The 13,591-nt window shown below is 41.2% G+C and overlaps 1 protein-coding gene across 1 annotated transcript in view; it reads right to left on the bottom strand.

Annotated features, from left to right (window-relative positions):
* The window catches only part of THSD7B (thrombospondin type 1 domain containing 7B), a 426,330-nt gene that overhangs the window by 13,708 nt on the left and 399,031 nt on the right, over nt 1-13,591 (bottom strand). Inside the window, exon 20 of the mRNA XM_065413579.1 lies at nt 1,645-1,790. Coding sequence (XP_065269651.1) covers nt 1,645-1,790 — 146 coding nt within the window. The remainder of the gene's footprint in view (nt 1-1,644; nt 1,791-13,591) is intronic.

The following is a 13,591-nucleotide window of genomic DNA, read 5'->3' as shown; positions in this document are numbered from 1 at the left end:
TCATCAGAACTAACCCTGTTTACTTGGAGAAGATAAGATCCCAGGGTGTTAGGGCTACATAAATATTACATTTACATGCATGGGTCACATTCTCAGTTGTACCTGGTTTGTATTTAGCAGAACTGAAAACAGCAGGAGGAAGGGGTGGCCCTAAGTCATCTTGCTGCTTCCCTGATTGTGGGCCGGCCAAGGGTCAAAACGGTTCCAGCTACAATTTACAATGGGCTAAGGCTGCTCTAGATTATACCAGCTGCAGCACTCATCACAGGCACACTTGCTGCATCCTCTCTGCCCTCTCCAGGAGAAATGTGGGAGCAGAAGATGGCACAAAGCCTGCTACATCATGATAAGGGTAGATCAGAAGAAAGGCCAGGGGATCTGCACTTACACACACATCTAATGGCCCCAACTCTTTGTCCCATAGTGTGGAACAGCAACCATGGTGAGATCTGCACTGAGGTCATGTGCCCGGGGTGAAGGGAGTGGATTTCCTCTCGGCATTTCACCCATACTTCTTCCTCATAGAGGACAGTTAGTACAGGTTAATGCAGGTGAAGCAAATTTCACCCTGTAGGAGTAACTTCAGTGTAGAAAATTCACATCAATTTAATTACAAATTAATTCACATCAATTACTAAGGAGAGGGGGGGAAAGTGCAAGATAAATCAATGCAAGCACAAAGCAACATTAAGATAGTGAGAAAATGCAGATTCCCAAAGCAAGGGGGGTATGTGTGCTATGCAATTTAAGTCTTTTACATTTGCAGGCCATTTTGATAACTCCACTAAGAAGAATATAGTAATCAACATGCCACAGAATAACTTTAAATTGAAGTGTTTAAGACATTATAGATGTCTAGGGACATCAGTTATTCTCAGGGTCATTGTTATTACTACTTCCAAAATAAAACACTTCCAAAATCTGCTACATACATTTTCTTGCTAGCATTGCTGTAAATAATTAAATAATGGTTTGCTAGAGCTGCACTCCAGGAAGAGTTGGTGGAACTCACATCAGTACTGATATATGTGTACACTACTACGACTTGCACTGTTACAATTAGTTTCTAAAGGTGTGACTTCAGTACAGCCTGTAAGTACCTACATAGGGAACACATATTTGAGAATGGGCTCTTCAATCTAGCAGAGAAAGATATAACGTGGTCCAATGGCTGGAAGATGAAGCTAGATACATTCAGACTGGAAATAAGGTGCAAGTCGGTAACAGTGAGGGTAATTAGCCATTGGAACAATTTACCAAGGATCGTGATGGATTCTCCATCATTGGCAATTTTTAAAACAAGATTGGATGTTTATCTAAAATATATGTTCAAAGGAGTTATTTTGGGGAAGTTCTATGGCCTGTGTTATACAGCAGGTCAGACTAGATGATCACAATGGTCCCTTCAGTCCTTGGAATCTATGACTCTAATGGCTGGATAAATCACAATAGTTCTACTCATGATGAACTCACTTTGTTTTAAAGTGGATGTTAGCATGGTCTTAATGGCAGCAAAAGTACTTAGATCTCTGAAAAGCTGTTTAAATTAATTGTGTCACCTAATTGTGCCATTTGTCATTGATGAAATGAGTTTCTACGAGCATCACCCGAGAAACGCCTCATAAGCATAACAACAAGACATACCTCTACTTTGCATGGTGACCACGCCCCGAGAATCCAAGTGTAGCATGGCTTTACAGGACAGTTTCTGTACTGGGTGAGCTGTGTAGGGCATAGCCTTCCTTCTCCTTGTGCCTGCATAATTATGGACCGAGTACGTATCATCTGGCCTAAACAAATAGAAAAGATACCAGTACGTAGGATGTGTACTAGAAACGGAGAATTTACCGTAAATGGAAAGGTTTCCAATATTATAGCAGTGTTCTAGTGAGTGGCGAATAATGAAGCAGAGTACAATGCCGGGTAGTAGAGATACTTTGAGTAACATAAAAAGGGGAGAGCTTAGAAAGCTCTGGTGCTCAAGCCACATGTAGCTCCTTTCATGTGATTCCTGCAGGGTACTTGTGTTTGACTGCTATTCCATTCATTCTGCTGGGCTACCAGATCGTTATCCCAGAAGAGAGCCATTTTACAACAGCATGGGAGTGTTAGAAAAAATAGGGAATGAACTCATAACACGATAATATTGTATCGCTGGGTGAGAACACTGCACCAAAAGGCAATATTACCACATGCCAATGCAATAGTGAGCTGAACATGAGGCAGTGGGGCCTAGCAGAAAGAGAACTGAACTGGGACTCAGAAGACCTGGGTTCTATCCCTGGCTCTGCCATTGACCTCGCACAAGTCTCTGTGCCTCACTTTCCCCACCTGTAAAACAGGAATAATGATGCTGACCTCCTCTGTAAAGCACTCTGAAACATGCTACATGAGAGCTAGGTATTATTATATAATTATTATTGTTACATGAGATCAACCTGTGATTTCTTTGTGGCTGTCAGTCAGATGACAGAGCAGCTTGTCAGTTAGTATTTCTTCTCTTTCTCTGTCCCAGTGTTCTTTCCCTCCTTCTTTTTCAGTCGCTTTCCTTCTCTCTCCCCCATATTCTTCTCCTCAAACCTCTTTATTCTCTCAGTTGATTTATCTTCTCTCCAGTGTCATTCTCTCTCTCTTCTTACCCAGTACCGCTCTCTCTCTCTCTCTCTCCTGTAAGTCTCTTTCTCCTTCTCTAAGCCACAGTTATTTCCTCTTTTCCACATCCTCCCTTCCTTAGAATCATTCTCTCTTCCGTGCCTGTGAAGGCCAACGAAGCTGAAACATCAGCACAGCTTAAGGTTGAGATCCTGCATGAGGATCTGCTAGTCTCCTGAAGTCAATGGGACTTTGTACAGGTGCAGGGATTCACCCTAGCAGATCCTCATGCAGGACTGAGATCTCTGGTTGTACAGCAGAACCTCAGAGTTATGAACACCAGAGTTACGAACTGGCCAGTCAACCACACACACTTCATTTGAAACCAGAAGCACACATTCAGGCAGAGACCCAAAAAAAAAAGAAAAAGAAAAAAAAAAAGCAAATAGAGTACTGTACTGTGTTAAATGTACACTACTAAAAAATAAAGGGAAAGCAGCATTTTTCAGTTGTAAACTTTTGAAAACAGCTATAACGTTTTGTTCAGAGTTACAAACATTTCAGAGTTACGAACAACCTCCATTCCCAAGGTGTTCTTAACTCTGAGGTTCTACTGTATTTTCATACAAAGGTTAATTTTTGATAATGTAAGTTCTGATATAGCAATGGATTATTGCCTTCTGTGTTTGTTTTTAATGCTATTCGATACATTTTATATATATATGTATATATTTATGGACAGAAGCCCATCATCTACTCCTTGTGACTTTTCCACTACACTTCTATAAGCAGTTGTAAGTATTTTGATTTTTCTTTAATTAAAGCCATCTGAGAGTTCCATCCCTTTCTATGAGGGCTTAATGACACTGCTGACAAACTAACATACAGTGCTGCTATGATGTTGCCTCTATATTGAGTTAATCAATAAAAATAAGGTAGAATATATAATGAATGTTTATATAGGTTTATCATTATTATTAGCTCATTTTGCACAAATAAGTTTTTTTGTATAACTATCGTGGCAAAATATTTGGAGAAAACGCTCATCAAGTTGACCCTGAATATGTTTACTAAATATTCAGTGCTGTGGTTAAGTCAATCATATTACTTTAAAACATAATTTTCATATGTTTTCCAAATATATTCCTTGTGCATGTGAAACATTTAATGAAATACATGACTAAATCCTGATGTATTATTAAATATTACAAGTTACACAACTCTGATGGCAGCATCATTTTTAACATTAAACATTCCAATATGTTTTCATTGCATTTTTAACAAAGGAAATTTGATTTTTATGACCAAATTACATGCAACTTGCTGGAAAACTGCAAGCACTCTAATAGTCATTACTGTCCATAACCACTTTTACAATGTCCATTAAGATCCTATTTATTTTCAGTGAAAACTCCCTAACCCACGGAATAGAAAAGAAAAATTAGGTTACCATTTCAGAAATAATAGAACTGAATACCATTCATTAAAATAACAGCAATCCCATTTCTTACTCCTTTCCTTTCCTTACAAAAACCAGACTCACAGAAAACGGTTCTCTCACAAAATGTTCCAATTAGAACCCTGGTTACAATTAAAGAGGGGAGGGGGAAATCCACATGCCGTGCAACTAAGTGACTTTTAAAATCATATTATGGACATAATTTCTGCCTTAGCTTTGAAGGAACTGAATCTGAGAAATAGTAAAAAAGGGTCTCCTTAAGTGATGGATTATGAAAACCTAAAATGGACGTAAGCAAGGCATGTCCAATGCTAACACTACAAGTGAAGGAAACACTTATGGTAAGGTTCACCCATTAGGATCGCAGTACTGTAGATGTGCTCTTAAACAGAGATTGGCCAACACAAATGCATTAAGCAAATGCTCCTGGAATCTGTGGAAGCTGAGAAATGGAGCTGACTCCTCATTGTAGTTATGTATACAGAGCGGCCAATTTTTAACTGTTTGTCTTACAGCCATGCTTAAAAATACAAAAAGAAATCAACCGTTGCTAAGAACTGAAGTAATAAATGTCTAGTGAGTGTGATTCCTAAAAGATGATTTTTTATTTTGCTGGCGAAAAGCAAACATCTTTAAGAGCTGCCAATGGACAACCTTGAAAAATGATTGTCTATATGTTCACAATGCTGTTCTCCTGGTGTGAGCCCTTGTATGCCATTTTTAAACCCATTTTAAGACTATTTTTGGCTGAGCTGTTATCACCTGGACCTAGGGGTTTGTAACAGAATTCCTCAAAAAAAGCTTTCACCAACACCAGTATATTCAGCTATCACAGAATCAGATTTTGTGCAGTGACACAACCCCATAAATCCTTGTGGTTAAAAAGCAACTCCGAATGTCAGTGGGTTGAAGCAAGGGACTGCAGGTGGTTTGGGGTCCTGGCAGGATTATTCCCACCAGTACATTTCCTTTGTCCTCTCTAGTTTTGAAAGTATCAGGAAAGAGGGTTGCCACTAATTCTCTTGGAATTGAACATAAATTCAAGTGTCTAAAGACAAAACGATCTTTTAGCTTACAAAATTTTAATGATTAAAAACCTTTAAACTCCTGAAAAGTACTTGTAATGCTATGGACATTAATGAAGTAATTTGCTTTTATCTGTGCTGAGATTGGCATATTTTTTTGGCAAAATTAAAATTGACTGGCAATTGAAAACTTTCATTTTTAAGAACAAAAATGTCAGATAGCCTAGTCGTTGCATGACAATGAAATATTTTCCTGATAGCTGCTTAGACAAGATAGTTAGCTCACCAATAAACTACAAAATCACAGGATACAGCTGAACTTGACCCATCTTTGCTATCTCCTTTCTCATGATGCTGTAAATAAATCATTGCAAAATAAAAGGAGTAGCTCAGTGCTGAAAGGGCATTTTCCCCTGGGACTATGCACTGAAGTGGATTCCTTAAAGCTCTGATTCTCTCTCTCTGTCTACATACATAAGTCAGGTGGTCAGTAGCAACTCAAGTGGAAGAAACACTGAAAATGTTATTTACTTTGTAGATATCTCATTGATAGAGACTGTTATCTTCATAGGTTTGAAATGAACTTTCTCCCTGTACAATCTCTGGACTGGAAGTGGCAGTGTAAAATCTCTATTGGTTCTTGTATCTTTCAGTGAGCAAACTGAATTTCTCTTTCATCTGCTACGTCCTATTAAACGATCTGAAAATGCAGAGATAAAGGCTGCTGAAAACGGAAAGTGTGAAGTGCCTCTTCACTTCCCTCAAACCTGTCAAAAGTTCTGCAAGAAAAGATTGCTGGGCTTATTGTTGCTTGTTACTGCAAATTTTCATTTGGAACCATGACTATATTTTCATCACAGGAGAGCACTTTTACAATCAAAGAGCCTCCTCCCTTTCCTTGCCTTCCAACCCCACAGAGCAAAATGTGACAGCAGTGGAAACCAAGATGCCTAAAATATCTGCCAAAGTTAATTCCAGACTACCTCGCCAGAAATGTTGATATCTGTTTACTGAGGCCTTGAGCTGTTGCAGACTTTTGTATTCCCTATCAAGCAAGTAGAGCAGAGCAAAGGAGTGAGAGAATGGCTTCACGTCAGTTAATATGTGGCTGAAATAGGATTATGGAGACCAGGCTAGGCAAGAGAGAAGGGAAGAAGAATAAACCCATACAGCCTTGGTCCACTTAAAAAGCAGTTGCACTACCAATGACCCAGCATGCCCTGCAGTTTAAATAGCATTGTTTAAACAAACAGCTAGGTCCCCATACCTCCATCTCAGAAAAGGTTGTTTTTAGTATCTTCTTTTTCAGGCCAGCTCTATCACGCCAGGCCTTGGTTAGTTTTCTGACCCGGTAAAAAAACAGTCCTTTTTCAGCCTTATGAAAGGTTTGAGGCAAAACCACAAAGGGTTTATCTCATATTAATTTTCTTACCAAAGAGAATTGTATTTGCTGGAGTTTCCCCTCAATAAGAGTCTTTCCAATACCTTCGGTAGGCTTTGGGTCAGGACCTTAGAGCACTATCCATTAGCTATAGTATTATAAATCCGTGTACAGCAGTTCTGCAGTAAGTATGAGGACTTTCAGCATATAAAACAAAGTTAGCCCATAGCACTAAATATCAACCGTAACAGATACTGCTGAAAGCTGTAACAGGCAAATATAATTTATTTCCATGCCTCACTAGGCTCAGCCAAAACAGAAAAGAGAGATACACTCTATTGATCATCAGTTATAAGAATTAGTATGTTCCCCTTTTGCTGCTATACACCACAGCCACACTCGAAGCGACATACATGCCACATACATAAAAAATATGATTTGGTGCTGTTCATCAAACCGGAACAGAATCCAGTAGGGCACTCCTACAGTCCATTAAAATATATCACAGCAGAATAATTTACTGTAAGAGATGGGCAGAATAAAAGTGTTAGCGATGTTGCTGAGTTAAGTGACATTAAACCATAAATGCATCAACAGTAAACTTCGATCTCATCAACAGTATTTCTATTTTTCCCTTTTACAGTAACTTATGTTTCCTGAGCAGGCACTTCACTAACTGAGAAAAGTCAGAGAAACAGATTCTTGTTTTGACTCTCAAATACTAAATAGGAGTGAGAGAGCAGTTGTAGCAGCAGCATATGCAGTTTATCTGCCATTGATTATTTTTGAGGAGTGTGCAACTTATTTGGCAAATGAGACTCGGGACAATGAGACTCAGAAACAATAGTTTCCTTTGTTTATTGTTATCCTTTGCTGTTTTAAGTCTAATTTATGGCTCAGTCCTGTTCCCACTAAAGTCAATGCAAAACTTCCATTATTTTCAAAGGAACAAGATCAGATCCTTACACTGTAAGATCCTCGGAATAGGGACCTGTCATTTTATTTGTCCAAAAAATGCAATGAACAATTATGAAGTTATAGAATGATCATTATTATAATACAGGATAAAGTAACTAAAATTGAGAAGCCTCAAATTATGCTGTTGGAGGCATATACAGGCAGAATTAGATAAGCGCAGGATCTGCATCACAGTTGACCTTCAGCAATATACCAAATTACTTAAGATAGGATGGTCTTCGTTTTTAATCAAGAGCTCAGACTGAATTTCACTTCGATAAACCTTTGCCCTCCCAGACTCTAACTTCCCCCTGCATCACTAAAACGCAAGGTGGGGAGGGAGGAAGAAGGAAACCACTTGTGTCAAAGAGCACATTTCTGTAACCACGGTCCTTTGAAGATGTTCTTCAGTTCTCAGAGGGCAAAACAGGCTGATGTCTACCTGCCCCAATTTTCTGTAACTGGAGGGGGGCCAAGGACAGGAAAGGGAATGGCTGCAGTGGAGGCTGTACTCCACAGGGGCCTCCTCTAGTGGAATCTTGTGTAGGACTGGGACTTAAAAACACTATATAATAATTCTACCCTGGATCTTTGCAAGCCTCCTCCTGGTATCCACGGGAGAGCTGCTGTGGATTAAGGAGACTATACAGCCCAAGTTTTCAGACCCTGCCTGGACAACATATTTATCAGTGTAATTTGGCCTACTCTGCAGAATGAGTTTGAGACTCCTGCTGTAAGTTGAACACTTAAACCAATGCATGCAGCATTCCTACTTTTAGGATCAGATTTAGCAGTTGCACAGAGCCCTGTTATAAAATTGAAGGATAAGCTCTTTATATGATCCTAAATCCCTGATGGATGAAAACGTAATGACAACTATCATGGGTTCTCACTGGGGACTGCATCCAGGATCTCCAGTTCTAAAACCATGAACCTCTACAGCTTGAGCTAAAGAAGTAAAAAAATGGTTACTTATCGTGCAGTAACTGTTGTTCTTCGAGAGGTGTTGTGCACATGTACATTCCACTATAGGTGTGTGCGTGCCCAGAGTCATAATGAGTAGAGAAAAGTATACGCAGATGACCACGTTGCCACCTTGCATATATCAGCGATTGGGACTTAGTTCCCTACATCAGCATTCCTGAGTAGAGCCCTGGTGGAATAAGCAGTTACCTTGATGGAGGAGACTTTAGCAAGGTCATAACAGAGTTGATACAGTCAGAGACCCAGTATGAGATATGCTGAGATGACACTGATTGACCCTTAATTCTTGCTGCTTAGCTTACAAAGAGCCATGTTGTAGTCCCGAAGTATCTACTACAGTCCAAGAAAAGCCACAGCTGAACGAACATCCAAGGTATGAAGAGCCTCCTCTGCCTTAGATGAATGGGGTTTCAGGAAAGACAAGTGAAGATTAATTGTTTGATTTAGGTGGAAAGCTAACACTACCTTGGGCATAAACATAGGATGTGACCTAAGGGCCACATTGTCTTTATAAAAAAAAACAGTAAAAGGAGGGTCAGCTAAAGCAGCTTCAAGTGCTGAAATCCTCCTACCAGAAGTGCTTTCCACCAAAAACACTGTCTGCCTTGTCAATAAAGATAATGAAGTTGTGGCCATAGGCACAAATAAAGTTCCTATCAGTTTGAAGAGAACTAGATTCAAATCCCATACAGGTACCAGATCAGACACAGGAGGGTAAACAATGACCAGGCCCTTTAAAAACTCAAGAAAGAGGAGGATGAAAAAATATGGAAAAACGGTCTACTGGCAGATGTAATGCAGAAATAGAAGTGAACCAATACTGCCTGGACTCTGCCGGTGCAATGAGGATTAGTGATGCTTTGTTTTGTTTCAGCTTCCCGAGGACCCTTGTAATGAGAGGAACTGGAAAGAATGTACGTAAAAGATGACTGAACCAGGAAAGTAGAAAAGAACCTGTGATGGAACCCGCTCTCGAGCAAATCTCATATATTTCCTGTTGAGATTTGTTGCAAACATATCTATTGTTGGGTAACCCTAGTGGTGGAAAACCTGGAGGAGAACATCCAGCCTAATTGACTATTCATGTGGGTCTATGAAAACCCTGCCGAGGGACTCTGCTAGAGTGTTCCTCACTTCTGGAAGATGGAAGGCCTTCAGGGACACTTTGTGACAAATACACAGATGCTACAGGAGGCTATCCTTCTGGCACAATTTAGATTACCTTGCCCCTCCCTGCTTGTTCAGGTAAAACATAGCAGTTGTATTGTTTGTGAGAACTTGAATCACCTGATTCTTGATGGTGGGCATAAATATTTTGCAGGGCCGACATATGGCCCTAAACTCCAGCATAGTTATATGGGGGAAAATTTCCTGAGGCGGCCAAACATCTTGAGCCTGAAACTGACTGAGATGGACCCCCAGCCTTTTGTAGATGCATCTCTAGCCAGAGTCATTGATGATTCTGGGGACAGAAACAGAACTCCCTTGCGTACATTTATCAATCCAGAGACTGAAGCATGCATGTAGGTACGCAAATCCACATGTTCAGAGGATGCCTACAATGTTGATATACCGAATGAAGCCAAGCCTGCAGACAGCAGAGGTGAAGTCGGGCGTGTGTTGTTACATACATGCACAAAGCCATGTGTCTGAGAAGCTGAGTGCAGGATCATATGATAATTGTTGGATAGCTTTCTGAAAGGAAGGTTATAGATTGGAACTGTTCCTGTGGAAGATAAACCATGGCTGTTCCAGTGTTCCAGATCTGCTCCTATAAAAATTATGCCCTGAGTTTATTATATCTGTGATTTGTCCAACTTTATTTTCATGCCAAGAAGGGAGAACATCAACCTGATTACTAGGACACTGTTCTGGACATGATTGCTTAATATTGCTTGAACCAGCCAATTGTCCATGTAGGGATATATTTGTATCCCAAACAACTGCTGTCATGCACTTGGTGAAAACTCTTGGGGCTCAAGACAAGCTGAAAGAAAGCACTGTGTACTGGTAGTGGTTGGTATCTATCAGAAATTGATGGTACTTCCTGTGGGAGGGAGGTATTGCCATGTGGAAGTGACCTGAACTTGATTTTCTGGATGAATTTGTTCAGCTTTCTTACATCTAGGATGGGGTGGAAGCCACCAGATTTCTTTGGGACCAGGAAGTACCGGTAATAAAATCCTTTCCTTCTGTGTTGGTAAGGAACTTCCTCTATTTCTCTGAAGTCTAGAAGAGACCATAGCTCTTGAAGTAACAAGAGCTTCTTGTGAGAAGGGTCCAGAAAAGGGATGGGGAAGGTGGGTTGGGAAAAGGGAGGGAGATGAACTGGATTACATATCCCTCCTTTACTGTGCTAAGTATCCATTTGTCCAGCCTGATGTTCTGCAAAGCACAGTAAAAAAGAGACAGGCATAATCAAAAGGGAGGAGATATCATCAGTGCCATCCTCAATCATAGAGTCAAAATGACTTTGAGGTAGCAATTGTCTTGTGGGAAGGGCCCGCCTCAGTGGAAGATGGCTGGTGACATTGAGAAGTTCTTGATTTTTTCTTAGGTTCTCTGATGTAACAATGGTCTCAAGTAGAAGTGTGATTTAAATAGTTTTATTTTAGTAGCAGGAATATAGCTCTCAAGAAGTGAAGCGTTGCATGAGAGTCCTTCACATGTCATCTGTCCTGGCAGAGAACACTTACAGCCCTCAAAGGGCAAATCATCAATTGTATTCTGCAACTCTTTTGGAATGCCGGAAGCCTGGAGACAGGATGAACACCTCATGGAGACAGCAGCGGTGACAGAATGTGAGTCAGTGTCAGTGGCATGTATTGCTGCCTGAAGAGACATATAAGGGTAAGATGACCCTCAGAAACTAAAACTATAAACTGTTCCCTATATTCTTCAGCAACTTATCAGCAAATTTTGAGATGGCTGAATAATTAAGAAAATAAAATTTAGGTAAGAGATTGGTGATCCTCATTTGAAGTATGGCAGTGGAATAAGCTTTACAACCTAGGGGTGGCCTTAGATTGAGACTGCTCATTAGTCACTGTGACCACCAGGGAACAAGGAAGTGGGTGGGTAAAGAAATAACCATCGTCTTGTTGAGGGATTTGGTAACATCTATCCACCTGCTTCACCATAAGGGGTATAGAGGCTGGAGTCTACCGTAAAATCGTACTGGATCTAGAAGTGGTTTATTGATAGGAAGGGCAACGCTTCCTGGAACAGTAGTCTGTAAAATGTCCAGGAAAGCGTGCAGGTTCTCTTGCACAATTTCTGCTTGGTCTCCTAGAGAAGTAGCCACCCTTCTCATAAGGTCTTGAAAAAAGACTTAAAGTCCTCTGGGGGAGGAGATGTTGACTACGGGCTAACTGCTTCCTCAAGGGGAAGATGAAGATATTTGAGAAGCAACATTAAGTGACTCCTCCAATAATTCTCCCTCCTTCACAGGATCCAGTACAGGAGATTGAGGAATGTTAGCAGGATTCTGAGCAGATGAGTCCTGCACTATACAAGGAGGAGATTTCCTTCTAGAAAGAGTGTGAGATGGAGGCCTAGAGTCTCTCACAGAGCAGCCCATACAGGAAATGGCATAGACAGAGCCATCCACGGTGAAGGACACCATGTTGGAGCTTTCCTGTAAGGAACACAATGCTCTTTAAGTCATCCATTCAGCAGACCTGTAAGGGGATCTGAAACACCTGGATGGAGAAATAGTTTCCTCCCTTTCAGAGTCTGAAGAGAAAACAGAAATGTCCTCAGAATAGGGAGAAGCAATTGCCGTCAGGGTTCTAGGAGGTCAAGGCATTGGAGAGAGACGATATTCAAAAACACATATATGTTGTGGTGGTCGGAAGTTGATGGTACTGGTGGTACCAGTAAAACCTCAGACTGTGACAATTGTGCCAGGTGCATCATCGGTGCCAGCAGTACAGGGACAATCTCTGAATGCACTGTCGGTGTCAGACACGTCAATGTTGCATGCATGAGAGAATGCGTTGAAAGTGTCGAGTGTATTGTCGGTGCTGACAGTGCTGGTATGATCACTGAGTATGCTGACGATTCAGGGTGTGTCAATATAGTCTCAGAGTGTCAGTGGTGCTGGGTACATAGATGGAGGAAGCAGTAGAGTTGGCTGTATCAAGGGGAGAATTAGGTAAGAAAAAACAAAGTAGTTCTCCTGTGGATAAGAAGGTCTGTGGAGTTGGAGGCACCTGAGGTGAGTGTACTGAGCTGATGGTGCTGGCAATGCTGATGCAGACTGAATTGGCTGAGGAGAGGCAGAAGGACCCAGCACTGGTAGAGGCACCAGTCTCAATGGCCCCAAGAGAGCCAGAGTCCATGGTGCCTCCTCAGATGGAGTGGGTGAGTGCTTAGGTTTGTGGGGCTTCGAACCAGTACCAGAGGACTTAGCACATTTACTCGGAGACCAAGTCTTAGATTCTCTGCCAGAGTCAGGATGTCTAGAACACTTTGAGTCTGATGGATAAGATGAAGCATGACGTTTTTTCACCCAGCTTGTGCTTCGAGTGAGAAGCAGCTGGAGGGGCACTTCAGGCTGAATCCGAGTTCTCTGTATCTCAGTCAGGGCCTGGTTCAGATGCAGGTCACATTGCCTCCATTGTGAGGTGAATCTTCAGGCAATTGTCCCTCTGCTTTTTAGTCCTGGTGGGGAAGGAGGTACAAATGGAACATTTGTCCCTCACTTAAACAGTTTAAACAACTGATGTGCTGTCTGTGACAGTGAAAACAGTCCTGCACTTAGCACATTGTTTAAACACCAAGGATTTTTTCATAATAAATCTCTCAGGAAAACTACTAAACTACAGCTGCCTAAGTAAACTATTAAACATCAACTAAGTATATACAGAAATGCTCTCTAACCTGGCTCACCAAAGCAAAGCTACAGGGAGCTTAAATCATCATCCCGGGTAGTGAGAAGGAACCGAGAAGGAGACGGTGGACATGTCCCACTTATGCCCTCACCTGAGAGCATGAGGAGAGCAGGGACGTGTACACTGGCTAATGGTACTGATGGCAAAAATCTCCGACAAGTGCACAGGGTGAACACACACCTGCAGAGGAATGTACATATGCACAGCCACTTGAAGGAGAACTTCTCTATCTGGTAGCTGTAGTAAACTTGTATCTTGCATTAAAATGGGACTCAGCATATACTAAACTCAGTTATAC

The sequence above is a fragment of the Emys orbicularis genome, chromosome 11, assembly GCF_028017835.1.
Source record: "Emys orbicularis isolate rEmyOrb1 chromosome 11, rEmyOrb1.hap1, whole genome shotgun sequence".
Taxonomy (NCBI): domain Eukaryota; kingdom Metazoa; phylum Chordata; order Testudines; family Emydidae; genus Emys; species Emys orbicularis.
Note: the sequence above shows the minus strand (reverse complement) of the source record. Positions and strands in the feature narration are given on the sequence as shown.